Raw genomic sequence first — 20,000 nt, 5'->3', positions numbered from 1 at the left:
TTGAAATTTTAAATCCTAGCATAGTAAAGCAATTGAAATGAAAATAGCAAACAAAAAGATAAAAAATAATTTATTGCCTGGAACGTGTTGAATCTGGCTTTTTAAAAGATATAAACTTTATATTAAAGCCAAGAATACCAAAATTCATTTCATTGACCAAAAATATAGAATGATGCACTTAAACTTTTTTTAAGAAAGACATAAATTAAAACCTATGACTTAAAGGTTAAAATAAGCTTCTTCGTTGCATAAGCTTCATTTTTCATCAGAAAAGGTTTTGTTGTTCACAAAAACATGTGTTGAAATGTATAACACAAACTGTGATGAGACAGGTAAGATTGTCTTTTTGATACACACCCACGTATTAAGCATTAGAACCAATATTAAAAACAGTGTAATAACATCAAAGGTCTTAAACGTTTTCTGAAGATAAGTATGACATAAGTTCAAATAGATTAGTTTTAAAAGACTAACCAGAACGATTTAAAAGTAAATGTCTAGACATTATGTAAAGGGTGCAGAATTAAGGGTATGTAAAATGTGTAATTTAATGTTTCAGTTGGAGTTCAAATATGTATGTGTTATAACTTCTAATTTCCAACAATTCCATTGACAGTATCTGAGCTATATATGCAACATTCTAAATCTTGCTATTTTTGAACCCCTTAACAGATTTTAAATGAACTCAGAAATAAGCAAATGAAATGTCAAAGATCTTTTAGGATTTTTTTTAAACGCATCATTGTAAATTTGCTTAAAATTTAAATTTTAAATGTGTATGTAACAACGATTTTAAAGTAAACCAACTCCAAGAAAAATATAGATAACTTTATAAAAATGTAACACAATGTATATATATGTTTATTTGAGAAACATGGCCATTATTAATAAGCTTATGATTAATGAAACAATAATGTATGTATTTAAAAGTCAATCAGTTACACAAAGGTTTCTCCATTCTATACTGCTAGTTTAACATCTATGGAATGATAATTCTAATACATTCTAATACAAGATTTTACACGTATATATCAAATATCAATACCTAAACACCAACCAATTCCATGACGTTCATAGCTTATAAGTGATTTCTAGTACTGTGAAATTAATTCATTAAGTGGTGGTCAAATTTTCACGCATTCTGCGCTCGAGCAAAAAACTGATAAAAGATTACCACATATGTTTTTGACAAATAGTTTATTCAGTGTGTCATTCAGCGTCACCATAACTTGAAAGGCTAAAGTACAAGTGATATTTTTCTCGTTTGATGCTCACTTCCAAAATAATCACATAGATCATGTTTCTCGTGTAATACAACCAATATGTGTTTTCTTATAAAACAGTAGTGTAATATTACTTGATAATTGACGTCATTGCCCTATACTTTTTACATAAAATGAATAAAATCTTCATAATTGGCACTGTACATGTCATGTGATAAAAACACTGATATTTTAATGCTTTGTCTTTTTGAATATTCCTCATTTCTTAAGTTTCTCATAATTGTTTGGCACCAAAAATCTACAAGCAATACCTGTAATTGACGATATATATATAGACCAGTGTTTAAATCACTGGTGGCCTTTCTTATTTCTTTAATATCAGGCATTTTGGCTAAAAATTGGAATTCCATTTTTTTCCAAGAAATTAACAAGAATGCTTTAAAAGGTTGACAGACAAGATAAAGAAATGTGATGAAGCCTGTTTCCTTTGGAATAGAAAAATGTTTGTAGTCATCATTTTTTATTGGAAAATAAAAATGTATATTCAAGTTGTTAAAAATAAAAAAAATGGGATTTAACTTTCAGATTTGGGAAAAATTATTTGTTTATGTATTGGGAGTGGGGCCAAATATCAAAATTTTGTCTGAAAAAAAACATTGGATACCCAGTCATAATCGCTAATGGCTCACTCCAGTTGTGTTAACACCTATTGACACTTGATACATATATGCAAGCATGGTTTGTCATAAAATGTTGAAGAGAAAGTACCTATGATTTTTTTTTTTCAGATGAAAAATCTGAGTTTTAAAATCAGTGCAAAAAGTAGTTGAAAGTTAAAATATTATAGAAATTGTACCCTGTGATGATACTGGACTAAGGTCTGGTTTTAAAGCCTTATTTCTCACAGTCAAAGTCGAAAAGGGCAATGATTCACTCATAATGTAGATATAATAGAATTATGCTTCATGATTGTAAAATATTACATGTTTTTATTATATATTCATCATTGACAATGATCAAATGATGACAAAACAAAACAGCGTATCAAAAATAACTCTCATGTAGATAAAAAAAAGTTTGATTTTCCATTTCCACTGCAAAGTTTTGTTACCAACATTCCAATCAAGAAGTCATTTATAAGAGTCGAAATTGCTTGTTATTCACAATACAGTAAAAGACAAGGTTTTAATTGTTTACATGCCTGGTTTTCTAGGTTTCCTTGGCTTTTTCTTCTCCTCCTGGTCAAGCTTTTCTTCTTTTTCTGTCCATCTTCTTATTTGTTCCTACAACAAAACAATTGTTTCAATTACCTTATCAAGGGATAAAAAAACTTGGCATGTTTATTATGTATGTCTAGCATGTTTAAGCTATTTTCTGCTCCTTCTGGGTGTGTGTTATGTATACATGTATGTCTAGCATGTTTGGGCTACTTTCTGCTCTTCCTTTGTGTTTATAATGTATACATGTATGTCTAGCATGTTTGTGCTATTTTCTGCTCTTTCCTTGTGTTTATAATGTATACATGTATGTCTAGCATCTTTGTGCTACTTTCTGCTCTTTCTGTGTGTTTATAATGTATACATGTATGTCTAGCATCTTTGTGCTACTTTCTGCTCTTTCTGTGTGTTTATTATGTATACAATAGTGTCTAACATCTTTGTGCTACTTTCTGTGTGTTTATAATGTATACATGTGTGTCTAGCATGTTTGTGCTACTTTCTGTCCTTTATGTGTGTTTATAATGTATACATGTGTGTCTAGCATGTTTGTGCTACTTTCTGTCCTTTATGTGTGTTTATAATGTATACATGTGTGTCTAGCATGTTTGGGCTACTTTCTGTCCTTTTTGTGTGTTTATAATGTATACATGTGTGTCTAGCATGTTTGTGCTACTTTCTGTCCTTTATGTGTGTTTATAATGTATACATGTGTGTCTAGCATGTTTGTGCTACTTTCTGTCCTTTATGTGTGTTTATAATGTATACATGTGTGTCTAGCATGTTTGTGCTACTTTCTGTCCTTTATGTGTGTTTATAATGTATACATGTGTGTCTAGCATGTTTGGGCTACTTTCTGTCCTTTTTGTGTGTTTATAATGTATACATTTGTGTCTAGCATGTTTGTGCTACTTTCTGTCCTTTATGTGTGTTTATAATGTATACATGTGTGTCTAGCATGTTTGGGCTACTTTCTGTCCTTTATGTGTGTTTATAATGTATACATGTGTGTCTAGCATGTTTGGGCTACTTTCTGTCCTTTTTGTGTGTTTATAATGTATACATGTATGTCTTGCATGTTTGGGCTACTTTCTGTCCCTTTTGTGTGTTTATAATGTATACATGTGTGTCTTGCATGTTTGGGCTACTTTCTGTCCTTTATGTGTGTTTATAATGTATACATGTGTGTCTTGCATGTTTGGGCTACTTTCTGTCCTTTATGTGTGTTTATAATGTATACATGTGTGTCTTGCATGTTTGGGCTACTTTCTGTCCTTTATGTGTGTTTATAATGTATACATGTGTGTCTAGCATGTTTGGGCTACTTTCTGTCCTTTATGTGTGTTTATAATGTATACATGTGTGTCTAGCATGTTTGGGCTACTTTCTGTCCTTTATGTGTGTTTATAATGTATACATGTGTGTCTAGCATGTTTGGGCTACTTTCTGTCCTTTATGTGTGTTTATAATGTATACATGTGTGTCTAGCATGTTTGGGCTACTTTCTGTCCTTTTTGTGTGTTTATAATGTATACATGTGTGTCTAGCATGTTTGGGCTACTTTCTGTCCTTTATGTGTGTTTATAATGTATACATGTGTGTCTTGCATGTTTGGGCTACTTTCTGTCCTTTATGTGTGTTTATAATGTATACATGTGTGTCTAGCATGTTTGGGCTACTTTCTGTCCTTTATGTGTGTTTATAATGTATACATGTGTGTCTAGCATGTTTGGGCTACTTTCTGTCCTTTATGTGTGTTTATAATGTATACATGTGTGTCTAGCATGTTTGGGCTACTTTCTGTCCTTTATGTGTGTTTATAATGTATACATGTGTGTCTAGCATGTTTGGGCTACTTTCTGTCCTTTTTGTGTGTTTATAATGTATACATGTGTGTCTAGCATGTTTGGGCTACTTTCTGTCCTTTATGTGTGTTTATAATGTATACATGTGTGTCTAGCATGTTTGGGCTACTTTCTGTCCTTTCTGTGCAACTCTTTACTAAACCAGAGCACCGCGAAACGGAGCATTATACGCCCGAAGAAGATTCGGCTTGAGGTCTTTAATAAACATTTAGGTTATGCTAGTATACTGCTTACTAGGTGTGAAGTGTTTACAACAAAGGCTTAAACTTCCAATATTGAAACTTAAATGATACTTAAGTTAGCAGTGCTAATAAAAACCTTTGTTCAACAGTATTTTTTACAACATAGAATAATTGTAAAACAACATACATACTGGTAAGTAGTGCAATGAAGGATGTACTAATATGGAATCAGATTTTATGAAATGAAATATTTTTATAAAAAAAATAGAATATCTGAAACTTCCTTAGAAAATCTGAGAATACAAGTTTAAAAGTAGCAGGACTTGGAAAGTGCTCACAACACATCCTTTTAATGTAGCAATAATTTGTATAAAGTTATCTAAAAATTGCTTTATTGGTTACAAAGTTGTGGCTAGGACACATTTTCTAAAAATTCCTTTATTAGTAGTAACACAAAGTTGTGGCCTGGACACGGAATTGCTAACGCCCCCCAGTGAAATTAGCCTTTGAGGTACGGACCTGGAAAGCATGCTTGACAAATCCTTTTAATGTAGAGATGATTTGTATAAAGTTATTTGAAAATTGCTTTAGTAGTAACCCAGTTATGGCCTGGACATGGGATTGCTAACGTCCCCCCCCCATGGTGATTCTAGTGTTTGAGGTATGGACCTGGAAATTGCGCGCGACACATCCTTTTAATGTAATGATGCTTTGTATAAAGTTATTTGAAAATGACTTTATTAGTGACCAAGTTGTGGCCCGGACACGGATTTGCTAACGCACCCCCATGGTGATTCTAGTCTTTGAGGTATGGACCTGGAAATTGCGCGCGACACATCCTTTTAATGTAGTGATGATTTGTATAAAGTTATTTGAAAATCGCTTTATTAGTTACCAAGTTATGGCCCGGACACGGAATTGCTAACGCCCCCCAGTGAAATTAGCCTTTGAGGTACGGACCTGGAAAGCATGCTTGACAAATCCTTTTAATGTAGAGATGACTTGTATAAAGTTATTTGAAAATTGCTTTAGTAGTAACCCAGTTATGGCCTGGACATGGGATTGCTAACGCCCCCCCCCCCCCCCCCCATGGTGATTCTAGTGTTTGAGGTATGGACCTGGAAATTGTGCGCGACACATCCTTTTAATGTAATGATGCTTTGTATAAAGTTATTTGAAAATGACTTTATTAGTGACCAAGTTGTGGCCCGGACACGGATTTGCTAACGCACCACAATGGTGATTCTAGTCTTTGAGGTGTGGACCTGGAAATTGCGCGCGACACATCCTTTTAATGCAGTGATGATTTGTATAAAGTTATTTGAAAATCGCTTTATTAGTTACCAAGTTATGGCCCGGACACGGAATTGCTAACGGACGGGCAGACGATGGAGGCCATAACATAATACGACCCTTCAGGCGTATAAAAATGTAGTAAGGTCTGACTTTCACTCATTTTCAATATGTGAAGTTTAAATAATAAATAATTTTGATAAGAGGATCATATGGGGAACATTTCTTTGACAATATTTTGAAAAAGGGCAAATGTTTTCTGAAGAGAAGTTTTTCATATAGACATATAGTGTCAACTAGCCCCACCCCTGCCAGCCATGTTTTGTTTTTTTTAATCACAATGTGATGTAAGTTATTTCAATGATTACTGAAGAGAAGATTTTCAAAGTTTTCCATAGACATATAGCAGTTATTAGCACCGCCTTGTTTTTTATGAATCAACATGGGGTAAAGGAATTTGACCTTAGGAACATATCTGTGAAATTATTTTGAAATTTTGACCAAAAGTTTCTGCAGAGAAGATCGTCACAGTTTTTCATTTAGACATATAATGAAAAGTAGCCCTGCCCCTGTTTTTTTTTATAAATCAACATGGGGTGAAGGATAGAGGGTCACCTAAGAAACATATCTGTTAATTATTTTAAAATCGGCCAACAGATTCTGAGGAGTTTTTGTTATATAGACTTATTGTGAAGAGAAGCCTCGACCCCCAACAGACATGTTTTTTTCTATGAATCAACATGAGGTGAAGGAATTCAATAGAGGCTCACCTAAGGATCATTTCTGTGAAATTATTTTGAAATCAGGCAGGAGGATTTTGAGAAGAAGAATTTCAAAGTTTTTCTTTGAGTTGCCTTGGCAACCAGTGTTCTGCATGTAACTATTATTATTGAAGGAATCTGGAAGAGGACCACCTATGGAATATTCCTGTTAAAGTTGTTTGAAATTGTCCCAATGGTTTAGGAGGAGTTTGACGGCAAATATTGAAGACATACGCACAGACAATCACAATAGCTCACGCTGAGCACTTTCGCTGAGCAAAAAGTGCTCAGGTGAGCTTATAATTACTTAAAGGAAACAAAAGATAATTTTTTATGGACATGCAACAAATTATACATGAATTCTAAACCAAAGATGACAATGTGTTACCTCTCTCATCTTAAGGAAGAGTATTTGCTTCTGTTCATCTGAGAGTTCCGCCAGCAGGTCAGGCTCAATGAACATGTCTTGCAAGATCTGTTGAAGCATTCTGGCCTTTTGTGTGTGACCAACCTACTAAAACATACATACAATGTCAATGATGTATGAAATGTAAAACAAGAGGGCCAAGATGGGACAAAGGGTTCTGAAGTTATTGATATGACAACATACTGGACGCTGCCCACCCAAACACTAGCCCATATAAAAACATGAAAAATATGTAATTATTTAAAAAGTTACAAAGGGCAATAACTCTAACAATATTTGTTTTGAGTTGAATTTATAAACCTGGTCTCAAAACTTGTCACAAAAGAGCATATTTTTACTATAAATAAGTTTGTGAAGTTGAATTATAAATAAATAAATGATAAAAGGGTCACCTAAGGAAGATTTCTTTGAAAAGATTTAAAAATTGGGCCAATGGTATCTGAAGAAAAGATTTGGAATGTTTTCCATATAGACATATAGTGAAAACTAGCCCCGCCTCTGGTGGCCATATTTTTTATGAATCACAGTAGGGGTGAAGAAATTTGATATATTGATGCCTAAGGAAGTTATGTTGGAATAAGGTCAGCAGATTTTTTTTCCTTTTGGTTGCCAGGGCAATCAGAGTTCCACATGGAACTACTATAATTGAAGGAATCTGGAAGAGGACCCAAGGAAAATTCCTGCTTAGTTTAGTTGAAAAGATTAGGAGGAGAAGTTGTTTGAAAGAAAAATGTTGACGACAGAGGCTTATGACAGACAGACAAAGACTGACAATCAGCCTATCACAATAGCTCACTCTGAGCACTTTTTTCTCAGGTGAGCTTAAAACACATAACAACTGCTAAAAGATACTATGTTTAAAAGTGCATTACAAGAATGTACACAGATGTTTCAGTTTCTGCTTTCCTTCTTTAATTTGATTTACACCAGCGATTATAAAACTGAAGAAACCAATTCAGTAATTGTCATACATGTAGAAATAGGATTTTTCAGTCAAAGTGTAAATTTCAAGGGGTCAAATATCTCAAATTGTTAATGGTAGCTTGCTATAAAACATTTATAGGAAACTCACTTATCATTTTTAAATAAAAAGGAACAGTTTTGGCATTGAAAATCATATCAAGTATATATCATTCAAGGGACTACACACCAGATGGTAAAAAAAATCAGCAAATACAGTATTTCCTCAAAACAAGCCCAGAATTGTCAATGTGAGCTACATGTAGTAGGAGGCAAATAATAAATCATTTTACGTGATTAAAAGAATAAATGCAACAATCATGTTGCTGTCTCATCTGAGTTACCCCATTTAAAAATAAAGAAAAATGGTTTCCCAGGTAAAATCATATCTGTTTACTTTATGAGTATAGATGTCAGATATACTAACACTATTGTTAAACTTACTGGGATTTACATGGTAGACAACACCAGTAAATTTCAAATTGAAAAATGCACAAAACCTGCGAAAGATGCCAAGTGAAACATCAGTAAGTGAAATTCAATGCGTTGTACACAAAGATGGCAATTTTATGTAAGTTTTTGACAATTTCTTTTTTTCTTGCAGTTGTACCATCTGGTGTCTAGTCCCTTTAATGAACAAATCATTATAAGCATGTCAAGTGGATCAGCACACAGAGGGAAAGAATCATGTATCAAAATAGCTTAAGTTCAGGATTCCCTTATTTCGGCACTCGGTTTATACATTTTGTTTGTATTTGATTAAACAATTTCTGACGTTGACGTCATTATAAAAAAGAAGTTATTACACAATGGTTAATAAATCTAAAATGATAATTAAGCACTATAATGTTGTTTCACTGACAAAAGTTAAAACTGAAAATAACGAAAGTGACAACTATGTTTGAATCTGCTGCACTGACATAGTTGAAGTGTTATTCAACTGGTGTTTAAATAAAATTTAATAAAAAGGCTAGGCATTATTGAGTAGAAAAACGCAACGAAATATTAAACACTTTCTACAGTGATCGAAGGCTGACAAGCTAAATCAACAAACAAAGTGGTTCTAGGTAGTTTTGGAGTCTTCTTGTTCATATTTGCTTTACAAAACACTCACTTTGCCCTTCTAAGCCATAAGTAGTCCAGATTACCGAATATGTTCTAATTGAAACTGATAGGCAATTTGATTGGCTGGAAATGTAGTTTATAATGTAAACGAACAAACAAAATCAAAAATAAATAAAACTTTCTTAGTGTTGGTGCAAGTGTCACTCTATTATCCAGCAAAAATGTGCCAACCCCAAAAACATCAAAATAACACCATTAATAAACCAATGATGCTTAATGAAATTTATGGTTTGTTTTTTTGTCACAGCCTTTCATAATGTTTAAATCAGAATCAGTCCAGCGATCCTATACAGTACACTCCACGCGGAACTACCACTTTCCGTTTTCCTTGGCGGATTTTGGTCATCGCGGACACGACATCCAATTAATCATAATCCTCTTTCCTCAGCGTTTTTACTCGTTCACCCACCAAGGCTAATCAGTGGACCGTATAATTACAATCGCCACGTGGAGGTAAAAACACCGCGAAACTCGGAGGAAAACTGATAAGAATCTCCCACTGTATCTAATTCTGTTTAATTTATTTGATATTTTTGCTACACCCGTAATTGTTTATAAAAATAATTTATTACGCGTACCTAATTTTCGGACACCCAAAGGACATCAATCGTAACTTTCACACTTACCAAGTTTCACAGACGAAGATTATTGATTTTCATCTTTTATCCTGGCTAGATTACCTTACCGTATACGAACACCACTGTGACAAGTTAATTAGTAAATACCCATCCTAAACGATGTATTGCATGTAGAAAGAGGAAGTGTGAAATATTTATTGGAGGATTAAATAAACAACAAGGGCAATCAAGGGATTAAGAAAACAAAGACATGACATTTTTGTAAAACGATCTGCCAATAAACTTTAAAACTTGTACCACATTTGTAGACTGTAAGAAGCAATTATGTACAGTTATACTTATTGAATCATCAATAAAAGTCAACACATTCAATGATATAGGTAACTATTTAATGTGATGAATTAATGTTGGAAATGCAATACTAAGTTACATTCGAAAACACCACTCAGACACATTAATCCTGCATAACAATATACATGCTCGCCATGAGATCCTCGTGGGTAAAACTCTGTGACGTCACACAGTGTAACTGTTTGATCTGAGCCGATAGAATGTGTTATTCATTTTAATGCATGTATAAAATGGTGTGTAATGGGATTTTAATTAACTTGATGAAGGATTTACACTTATATGCGTAATAAATAAGTTTAGAACCATTGATAACTACGTTTAATTAATAAGTCAGGTAAAATGCAAATTAGGAAAAAAAAAACGAAAAATATTCACACTTACAAAGTTCTCAACACCTTCATTACTCCAATCAAATTAAGTTCTCAACACTTTAATATAGTAAGAGAAAGATGACAATAACAAACACAGACGCACGCTATGGTATATCTTTTAATTACATAATGTGAAAAACAACAGTTGTTACGACAATGCTGATGAAAATTGATATGGAAATTTTCGATAATTGTTTTTAAAAAGAAACTTACTGTACTTTGAAAAATTAATTATCTAATTATTCAATACTGTTTTATCAGATGCACAAAACGCGGAGTTCCGCGATTAGGTCAATAAACCGATACGATCACCGGCGCTACCGGCAATAAAACCCTCCATAGAAAATTATTAACTCGGTGCAACTCGGCGAAATTTAGCGAGGAAAAAGGTTGCGTACTCGGCAGAAATCCGCGATAAATTAAAATCGCCTCCAAGTCACCGAGGAAAGTGGTAGTTCCGCGTGGAGTGTACTGTATGTTAAGACAAGAGCATTTACTCTCATGAACCAGACATGAAGTTGATAACTTGAAAATGTAATCGATAAAATTAAGAAGATTTTATGTTTGCGATGATTGACTTAATGCCATATTTGTGTGTATATGATTAATAATGAATCTTATTAATACTTTCTTGTTAAAAAAGCTAAACAAACAAATCTGTGATGCCATTGTCATACTTTTATATTTGTGGTAGTAGGAGAAATACAGGCCATTTGACCAACAAATCCTGCGGTTTATGTATAGAATATTAAGTCACATGATTTAATGTGACTAACACTTTAAAAGCTGTGGCAAAACGGCCCCTGGAGAGGTGTCACAGGTTCTGTTCAAAATCCATAATGACCATATCCCATCATGTCACAAACTCAAAAAAAAATTCCTTTTAACACGAGCTGTTAACTTATAAATTCTTCAACACAACAGTTAAATTTAAAAATCAACTAAGTGTTTAAGTTGAACAATTAAATGCTTCTTAAAACATTAAATTTGAAATAATAAAACATGAACATTTTCCCAAAATTTTGTAAATACTGCAAGTTGTTCAGCAAAAGTTAACAAAATATATTAACATATAGTGTACCTATCGCAATAGCAGGTTTACTTACTCAGTTGTATGCGTTTGCATGCGATGACTAATGAGTGACAACCCTTTTAAGAGATAAACAATAAAAGTTTGCAAAATTCCAAATCTACCCGGAAGTCAATACCGGTGCATGTATGATTACGCCTCGATTGAATAACCCTACAAAAGCGTCTGGTACGACACAGATTTGTTTACAAACATGAATCGTGACACGCAAACACTTATCCTGTTTGACGTTGATGGGACGTTAACAGCGGCGAGAAAGGTTGAAAAAGATATTTTTACCATTTCATTAATCCTTCTTTCTATTTATTTGAATTTGTTTTGTTATTGGAAGGAAATGGTAGAAAATGTCACACTCGCGAAAACACATGACAATGTGTTCATTGGTGATGAATCAGTACCTTGCATCAGCTCAAACAAGGACCGAGCGCAAGGTACCGTTTATAATTTCCGAAATACAACATGCAATGAAATCATTCTGACATTGACAAAACATTTAGTTTAAAAAAAAATGAGTTTCAACAGGTGGCATGTTGAAATCGCTTCATCGCAGAATTTTGCGAGCTTGAATAAAAGTCACTCGCAATTTGCAAATGTCGCTCGCATTTTGCGAGTATGCGAGTTTATATTCGAACCCTGCTTTAAGCATTTTAAGAGCCTTAGATATGGCATTTAAACATACCTATAGAACTTCAATAAACAACAAATGAGGGATGTTGATTGACCTGGCAGCTAAAGGGCTGAAACCATTTCAGCAAGTTGTTTTGGGCCACTTTTATGGGGTGATGCACCCTGCCTAGAGGAAATAATCGGCTGTCCGTAATCGCGGAGTTTGTATTTTAGGCCCCAGGAGGGTTACCAGTCAACCAAAGAATTACTTAGTTCACAGCACATGGTTGAATGTCTTATTGCCTCGTTTTCTATTTAAAATTCCCTAAAATGTCGCAAGCTATTAAACTTCACAAGCTATTTTTAAATCCAATAATAATATCATAAAATTATATTCTTCATTGTATTGGGCATAACTTTAGAGATATTGGTTCTGGATCATGTCAAATCTCGGCTGTTTTACGATGCAATGAAATCAGAGCCTGTATCAGTATATCAATGATCAATATTTACTTTAAACGAGTCAAGACAATATTTATTTGGGAATTTAACACACACATACAAATGCAACTCTTGTAAGAAACTTATGCAACTAACAATATGCATAAGGATAAAAACAAATAACTTCTAAATAAGAAAGTTTAATTCTTGCTTTTAATATCTCAACAGACGTGGATTTCCACCATGGGGTCATAAAATCAATATAAAATATCTGACGATTTCTCTTCTGTCTTAACTTTAAAGCATTTGTCTTTAACTTTGTCAGTCCACTTATTATAAGGAGAAGCATTTTTTGTAATAAAATAATATAAACCTTCACAAGAGGATTATTCTGGCATATAATAATAAACATATTTTGATCATCTTTTAATCAGGGTCGGAGAAATCAAAAATATTTTATGGCAATTCTATTGATAGGACCACATTTTAAGTTTAATTAACTCCAATGAGATTATGGGACTATTGCTAAAATTTCAAAACTTATCTTAATCTTATGACAGTCTCAATATGACTAGGAATTGCATTCACTTATAATTTAACTTAGTTTTAAATCATGTCTCTTTTGGCATTTGAATACCAATTAAGTTGTGATGGGACACACAGTGAGGTCAAGCCATAATGCAGTCAATGACTTTTATAACCTATAAAACAACAGCAACAATTTCCATATCTAAAATAAGTGTCCCTTAGACAATAACATACCAAGACATAATCTGACAAGGTGACCCAAAAATGTCTACAACCTAATTGGCTTATCATATATTTTTTAAGGATTTAAATGGCCATTACATCTAGTTTTATTAGATGTCCAGTTAGTGCAGTGGTTAGTGACTGGCTTGAATCGGGGCTTATTCACCTTCTTTAACAGATGTCGAAATATGCGATCTGTGACATGGTCTGAACTATTGAGACAAAATAAAAGTCAAGTAGGTATTGCATTTGCAGTGAGAAAGCAAATAAAAGTAAAATCCACATGTTATATCACTAATCAAAGCATAAACAACAGATACATATATGAACATAAAAGGATTAAAATTTCTCAGACTAACAAACAAAATGATAAGTACAAAGTTAACAAATTAGAATGAGTTAAAAAAAAATGGATGGAAACCGAAGAGAATAAATACCTGATTGAAAATTATGGGTCTTATAAATTGAGAAAGTTAATAAATTGACAACAATCAAAACAATGTCATCCCAGTGAACAAGAGCAACAAACTGTCACAAATGTTCAAGAGCAACAGGGTTGACAAATCACTGATCATCTGACTGAAAAACGCATTCTGATTTGACAAGAAATTGAACTCAAAATAATAATCCTTGTTTGACAAATTATGAAGACTACCTGAATAAGACCATACAGTGATATTCTGATCTGTCATGCAATTATTGAAGATTAAAGATAGCTTTATAAGCTATCATATGCAATCAACTGAACAGCCTTTTTAGATGTGCTGTATTACCAAGATATTTATAAATACCATAGCCTCTGATGTAAAAACTATCAATTTAAGGCCAGTTCTTCAACTTATTAGCTATCATATGCAATCAACTTAACAGCCTCTTAAGATGTGCTGTATTACCAAGATATTTATAAATACCATAGCCTCCGATGTAAAACCTATCAAATTTAAGGCCAGTTCTTCAACTTATTAGCTATCATATGCAGCCAACTTAACAGCCTTTTTAGATGTGCTGTATTACCAAGATTTTTATAAATATAAAACTTATCAATACTTAATATCAACTTTCATTACTAGGTGATAGAGCCTGTGATGGCCCAGTTTCTGCAAGAGTTGAGGAAGAAGGTGAAAGTTGGGCTGGTGGGAGGGTCTGACCTCGTCAAGATTGCTGAACAGATGGGCGGAGATGATGGTAGGTTTAGATATTTGGCTCACTGGGCCAGTATATGTGTTCCATTCAGACAACGTGAGAATGAAAAGGTTACATGTATACCGGTATGTAATGAAAATCTTTAAATTGTTGAAACACACATGTATGCAACAACATTAACATGTATTTAGAGCTTCAAATATAAAATACATGTAGATTATAATATTTTGAACTTTAGATCAGTGCTTTAAATGTCTTAAAGACCAGATTATGTCAGCTGTACTGGAAATACTGTTGTAAGCTGATATTAGGAATCACATTGTAACTTGTTTTCTTGAATACAGTCTAATGTGGTTGTCCTGTAAATGGTAGCGTATGTTATGATAATGTTTGGCCACAAAAATATGCCCCAGCTACAGTTAAACCCTGGAATGGCCAAGGAAACACCACAATTGTCTTTTATAGTAGGCACACCCTAACAGACACGCAGGGCCTGTTTTCTGGGAATATTCACAGATTATGGTTCTTTTTTATTGCTTATGCTGATTCAAAACCTGAAAAGTTTAATTTTCTGTAAGAGAATCATTTGGTCAGTGTTTTTGTCTTTACTTAGTGTACTACAGTATGGTATCACACTACCAGTACCAAATTTTACTGACATGTTTTGTTAGAAAGGATCTGTAAAATGGCATAGCAGGGCCATCTATTAGGATCAATTCGGTATCTATAGACTTAATTTACTATCCTGATTTTTTTGATGACTTAAAACACATAGGATTGTTTGCCTTCATTTGCTGCTGACATTTCAGTGATACACCACTTTGACTATGTGTTTGCTGAAAATGGTCTGGTTGCATATAAAGATGGTGTGCAGATAGGACAACAGGTATGGAAAAATGTTACTCGTGTTAACCAGGCTCCACTGTTATAAAACTTCACTGTCATTAATCCAATGTAAGAGCTATGTACTTTTATCTGACTTTACTACTCTAGTTTCTCTTGTCATCTAATTCTTGAATGTCTGACCATTTGTGATGAAAAATGTTTCATATATAGTTCTTGCACTTAATGTAAAGACCATCCTAGGAACAGCACTAAGGGATTGCCACTAAGGGATTGCACATATTGATTGAGGATGTTTTTTTCATTTGTCTCTCTTAAGCAATTGTCTAATGCTCATTGTTAATGTAGAAAAACTTTATAATACAACAAAATATTGTGTTTTTGCACGACAATGCGCTAATTAAATGCAATTTAAGGCTCTTGAAATGCTTAAACCCCATGAGCTTGAACCCCACAAGGGAGCTGCCCTGGACCTGTAAGGGGGCCTTTCGCGAAAAAGTGGCGACAACCTTTTAGAACCCAGAGGGAACCCTGTATATATCATTTTAATACTGTTCTTTGTGCATAAAAGGTCAAGAAACTTTTAAGAAAATGTAATCTTAATATCATTTGTTTTAAGCACTGAAAGAAATGAGGAAAAAAAAAAGAAAAAAAAAATATTTTCTATTTGTATCATTTTCTCTTTATTTTTGATGTATGCTTCATTAATTACAGAATTTATTGAAACATATGGGAGAGGAGATTCTACAGAGAGTGATTAATTTCTCTCTCCAGTACTTGTCACAGCTGACATTGCCAGCGAAGAGGTGTGTACAGGAAAAATACATAGATTTTGTCTTCATTCTTCACATTCATGTCGTAGTTAATAATGAATAACCCTTCAAAGTAAGATATGAACTTAAGATCACAAAGCAGGAAATAAGGTTTTGACTTAAAAAAACAAGTATTCCAAGATCTTCTTATAAATAAAATGAATCGTGTAGCATGATATCATATTTTTAGGAAAAGTTAAAAATAAACTCATTTTGAGGAAAAATTAAAATCTTCATTTTATAATAATAAGGTGTTTCATGAATACAGCCCATGAACCCAAGAATTTGAAATAAGAAATGTAAAAACAAAATTCAATATCTCCTTGTATGTCGATGTTTCAGGGGTACATTTATAGAGTTCCGCAGCAGCATGCTGAACATCTGTCCTGTCGGTCGCAGTTGCTCCCAGGCTGAGAGGGACGAGTTTGGGATATACGATCAGGTAATGTGAAATATTGATTTCATTGAATGTTTTGTTTTACTTGTTTTTCTTAAGATATTACATGTACATATATATGCTCTTTATTTCCTCTGATCGAGATACATATATTAATTAACATATAAATATATAAATGCATGTGTTAACAAAATAAACGGAAAAGAAATATGTCATGATAAGTACATGTGAAGATATACTAATGATATGATCAGATATACATTTGCAAGCAGAAAGACAACACAATGGGACAAAATGTGCATTTGTAAAGAATATGTTTATATCAAAAAAGAGAGAAAAATGCATATGCGAACAAGCCTAAATGTTACATTATCGCGATAAACTGTTGTGCCAGCAGGGACTCGAAACAGGTTTACAGACATTATTACAATGAAATGAGGTTAAAAAGGAACATTTACGATATCTACTTATTGTAACATTTGTATTGGTATTATCATACAGCAAACAAATTCTTACATAAATATGCAATCAATAAAATATCACTTACGATAAAAAGAATCATAAGAGTCATCATCGAAATCTTGCTAACTTATGTTTACATGCTAATTGAAATTGAAATGTATTTTCAAGATAGTTAAGCATTTGTAGACAAAGTGAATTGCTATTCTCAAGAAATGTTTGTGTACATTCTTATCTATGAAAGCTCAATGTTTTTTTCCAATCAAATATTGCAACTTTGCCTCCTCATTACCAAACGAAATCAACGAACATATGTCGTGAGGAAAGTTTTCTGAAAGCGTAATTTTTAAATTATTTCTAATATCAGACGATAAATTGCATGAAAATAGAACATGCTTTACGGCATTATTTATAATAACGCCACACGCGTGACATAACATAACTGACTTATTTTCGTATATGCTAGGTTCAATCCAAAGTTTACTAACTTCAAGAGCATGTCGCCTTGATTGAAAATCGTTTGCACAAGTCCATGTAGGAGCATGAAGCGACAAAAAGTTGCGTCACTTTGAACTCATAATCTTTCATAAAATACTCTCAGTATATAGTTTGATTTGTCAAGACTATTTGCAAGAACAGAATATACAATATTTAGAATGATATTTGTATGACTTTGAAATAAACTGGTTTGGAGACTTTTGAATGTGTTAAATACTTTTAGATTTGCTTGCATCATTCCATGCTGCTGATGTGTTTAACATAACAATTTTGTGAAAAGTCTACACATTCAGAGCTGCAAATATATGAGTTTAAAAAGTGTGTAATTCAGCATCACTAATGGACGTTGATGATGTTAGTTGACATGGTTTCCATTGTACGTCTTTCTCGTGTTCAGGAGCACAAAATCCGTGAGAAGTTCAAGGCTGCCCTACAAAAAGAGTTTGCAGGTTGTGGACTGGAGTTTGCCATCGGTGGTCAGATAAGCCTTGATGTTTACCCCACAGGATGGAACAAAACATTCTGTCTACAATTTGTGGAAAAAGATTTCAACAACATCCACTTTTTCGGGGATAAAACATTTGAGGTATGGGATTTTGTTCAGTAAGGAAACTACATTGTATTGTATTACAATTGATTTGACTATGATGGTCTCTCCAAACTGGCTACACATCATGTTCTGCAGAATTTTAGGATTTGTTGTGAAGTGTTCTTGCATAATTAAATCGGACTTGTCTTTTGAGGTCAGGTTAAGATGTGAACACTATTACTCGTGCAGTTTGAATGTGTAATGTTAATGAAGTCCCAAGAACTGAAAACCAGACCTGATGTCTTAAAGGAAGTAGTAGTGCTTGGGAAACATTGGAGGTCATTGTTATGTCAGATTATTTATATTGACAGTAGAATATTACTTTGGTTTCATTCATGTTTTGCAGGGAGGCAATGACCATGAAATCTTTGAGGACCCAAGAACCATAGGACATTCAGTAACGAGCCCTGAGGACACGAGGAAGCAGGTGACCGCTACCATGGAAACCGGACATTAACGCTGGACACACATTAGTTTATAGAATATACAAAATGCCTGATTGGGATAGTTTTATAGGTTTTTCTATTGCATCCAATTATTTATTTATAAATTGCAATGTACAATGTACCTCACTTTCATTTTCCTTTTATTTATTCTTTACGGGATTTTCCTTGGTATTCTATGTTCTTCTGATGTCATTCCGTTTAATTGACCACATAAAAAATCTCATGTTGTCATATATACTGTATGCAAAGTATACAATGTATATTGTACTCTTGACTCTTGTTTGTCTGTTTTATGCATGAAATTACTAAACATATTTGCAATGAGTATATATATATATATTTCTCAAAAGGCGATAATGTGCAAGTTCTAGATAATTAAAAAAAAAGAAAACAACATTACAGGATAAAGCTATGTTATGTCCTTTTTTTATTTATACATATTTCATTTTAATATATATATATGCACACATGTTTTGACAGTTTATTGACTCTGTGATAATTGTGTAAGAACAGACATATTTGTGTTGTTAAGTGTTTGCTTGTTAATGACTTGTATTACTAGTATATTCATTCTGACATTACATCAACATTAAGCATGGCACATATATTGTTGAAATTTTGAATAGCTGATTGACTAGCTTGATTTCAAGTTACGGTACAAATGTTAAATAAAAAAACATGTGTTTATGTATTTCAAGCATAATAGCATTATGAAAGTCATTTCATGATAAAATGTAAACCTTACATGGGAATAAATTTGAAATTTTATGTTTCTAGTTGTGATTGATAAATAAAAATATATTTTTTTATACACTAGTGCATGCAATTTGACTAAAATTCACCAAAACGATGACTTTTAACCACAGAACTTAAAACAAGTTGCATTTGAACTGTTTTTAAATGCCTGTCTTTAGGTGGAGAGAATAACATGGATGTTATCATCAGTTTCATTCAAACATGATTTTTCATGAATCTTTCTGCAAGTGTTCGTCATAGAGGAGAGATTGACACTCCATCTGCTGCTCTCTCGTACATTTATGGCCCTTTGATGATTTATACTTTGATGTTTCCTAGGTTTTCTTCTACTCCTTTCAATCATTTTTTACTTTCCTGAAAGTTTTTATTACAAAGTAGTAACGGTGACATTGACCCTAGGGGCCCCAAACACAATCCCATTAAAGGTGTCCATTAATTCATCCTATATACCAAGCATGGTCACAATATGTCAACCCTAATTAAAGTTCTTCAACAGTGACCTTGACCCTAGTGACCCCAAATACTGTTCCATGAAAGGTCTCCAAAAACTCTTCCTATTTACCAAATTTGGTTAAGTATGTCAAACCTAACAAAAATTATTGAATACCCTAGGTATGATACCTGATGGTATTGTGTGATGGCCATAAACAATTCCTGACACAAAACTTTAACCCAAGTTCCGAAGTCAATAAGGGATCATAATTTCAATTTAGAAAATAAAAAGAGTAATATAATTTCATTGTGTGAAAGTCATGAACAACTGTGTGAAGTATTAAGTGAATTGAATGGAGGGTATGGAGTTATAAGAGAACATGCC

The 20,000-nt window shown here is 33.2% G+C and overlaps 2 protein-coding genes across 3 annotated transcripts in view; one reads left to right on the top strand and one right to left on the bottom strand.

The window, feature by feature from the left end:
• LOC128209873 (SH2 domain-containing protein 4B-like) overlaps positions 1–11,568 on the bottom strand; it is a 28,513-nt gene extending 16,945 nt beyond the window's left edge. Inside the window, exons 1-3 of one of the 2 annotated variants that reach the window (XM_052914139.1) lie at positions 11,460–11,568; positions 6,930–7,055; positions 2,425–2,506 (exon numbers count right to left, since the gene is read on the bottom strand). In XM_052914139.1, coding sequence (XP_052770099.1) covers positions 2,425–2,506; positions 6,930–7,028 — 181 coding nt within the window. In that variant the 5' untranslated portion in view covers positions 7,029–7,055; positions 11,460–11,568. The remainder of the gene's footprint in view (positions 1–2,424; positions 2,507–6,929; positions 7,056–11,459) is intronic. The other variant, XM_052914132.1, reaches the window with a different exon arrangement.
• LOC128209888 (uncharacterized) lies at positions 11,562–19,195 on the top strand. The gene is made up of 7 exons (XM_052914149.1): positions 11,562–11,702; positions 14,311–14,425; positions 15,193–15,269; positions 15,941–16,032; positions 16,381–16,480; positions 17,790–17,978; positions 18,328–19,195. Exons 1-7 carry the CDS (start codon positions 11,637–11,639, stop codon positions 18,436–18,438), a joined length of 750 nt encoding a protein of 249 aa, XP_052770109.1. The 5' UTR covers positions 11,562–11,636; the 3' UTR covers positions 18,439–19,195.
• Positions 19,196–20,000: the final 805 nt, after the last annotated feature.

The sequence above is a fragment of the Mya arenaria genome, chromosome 2, assembly GCF_026914265.1.
Source record: "Mya arenaria isolate MELC-2E11 chromosome 2, ASM2691426v1".
NCBI lineage: Eukaryota > Metazoa > Mollusca > Bivalvia > Myida > Myidae > Mya > Mya arenaria.
This window is presented reverse-complemented; position numbering and strand designations above follow the sequence as displayed.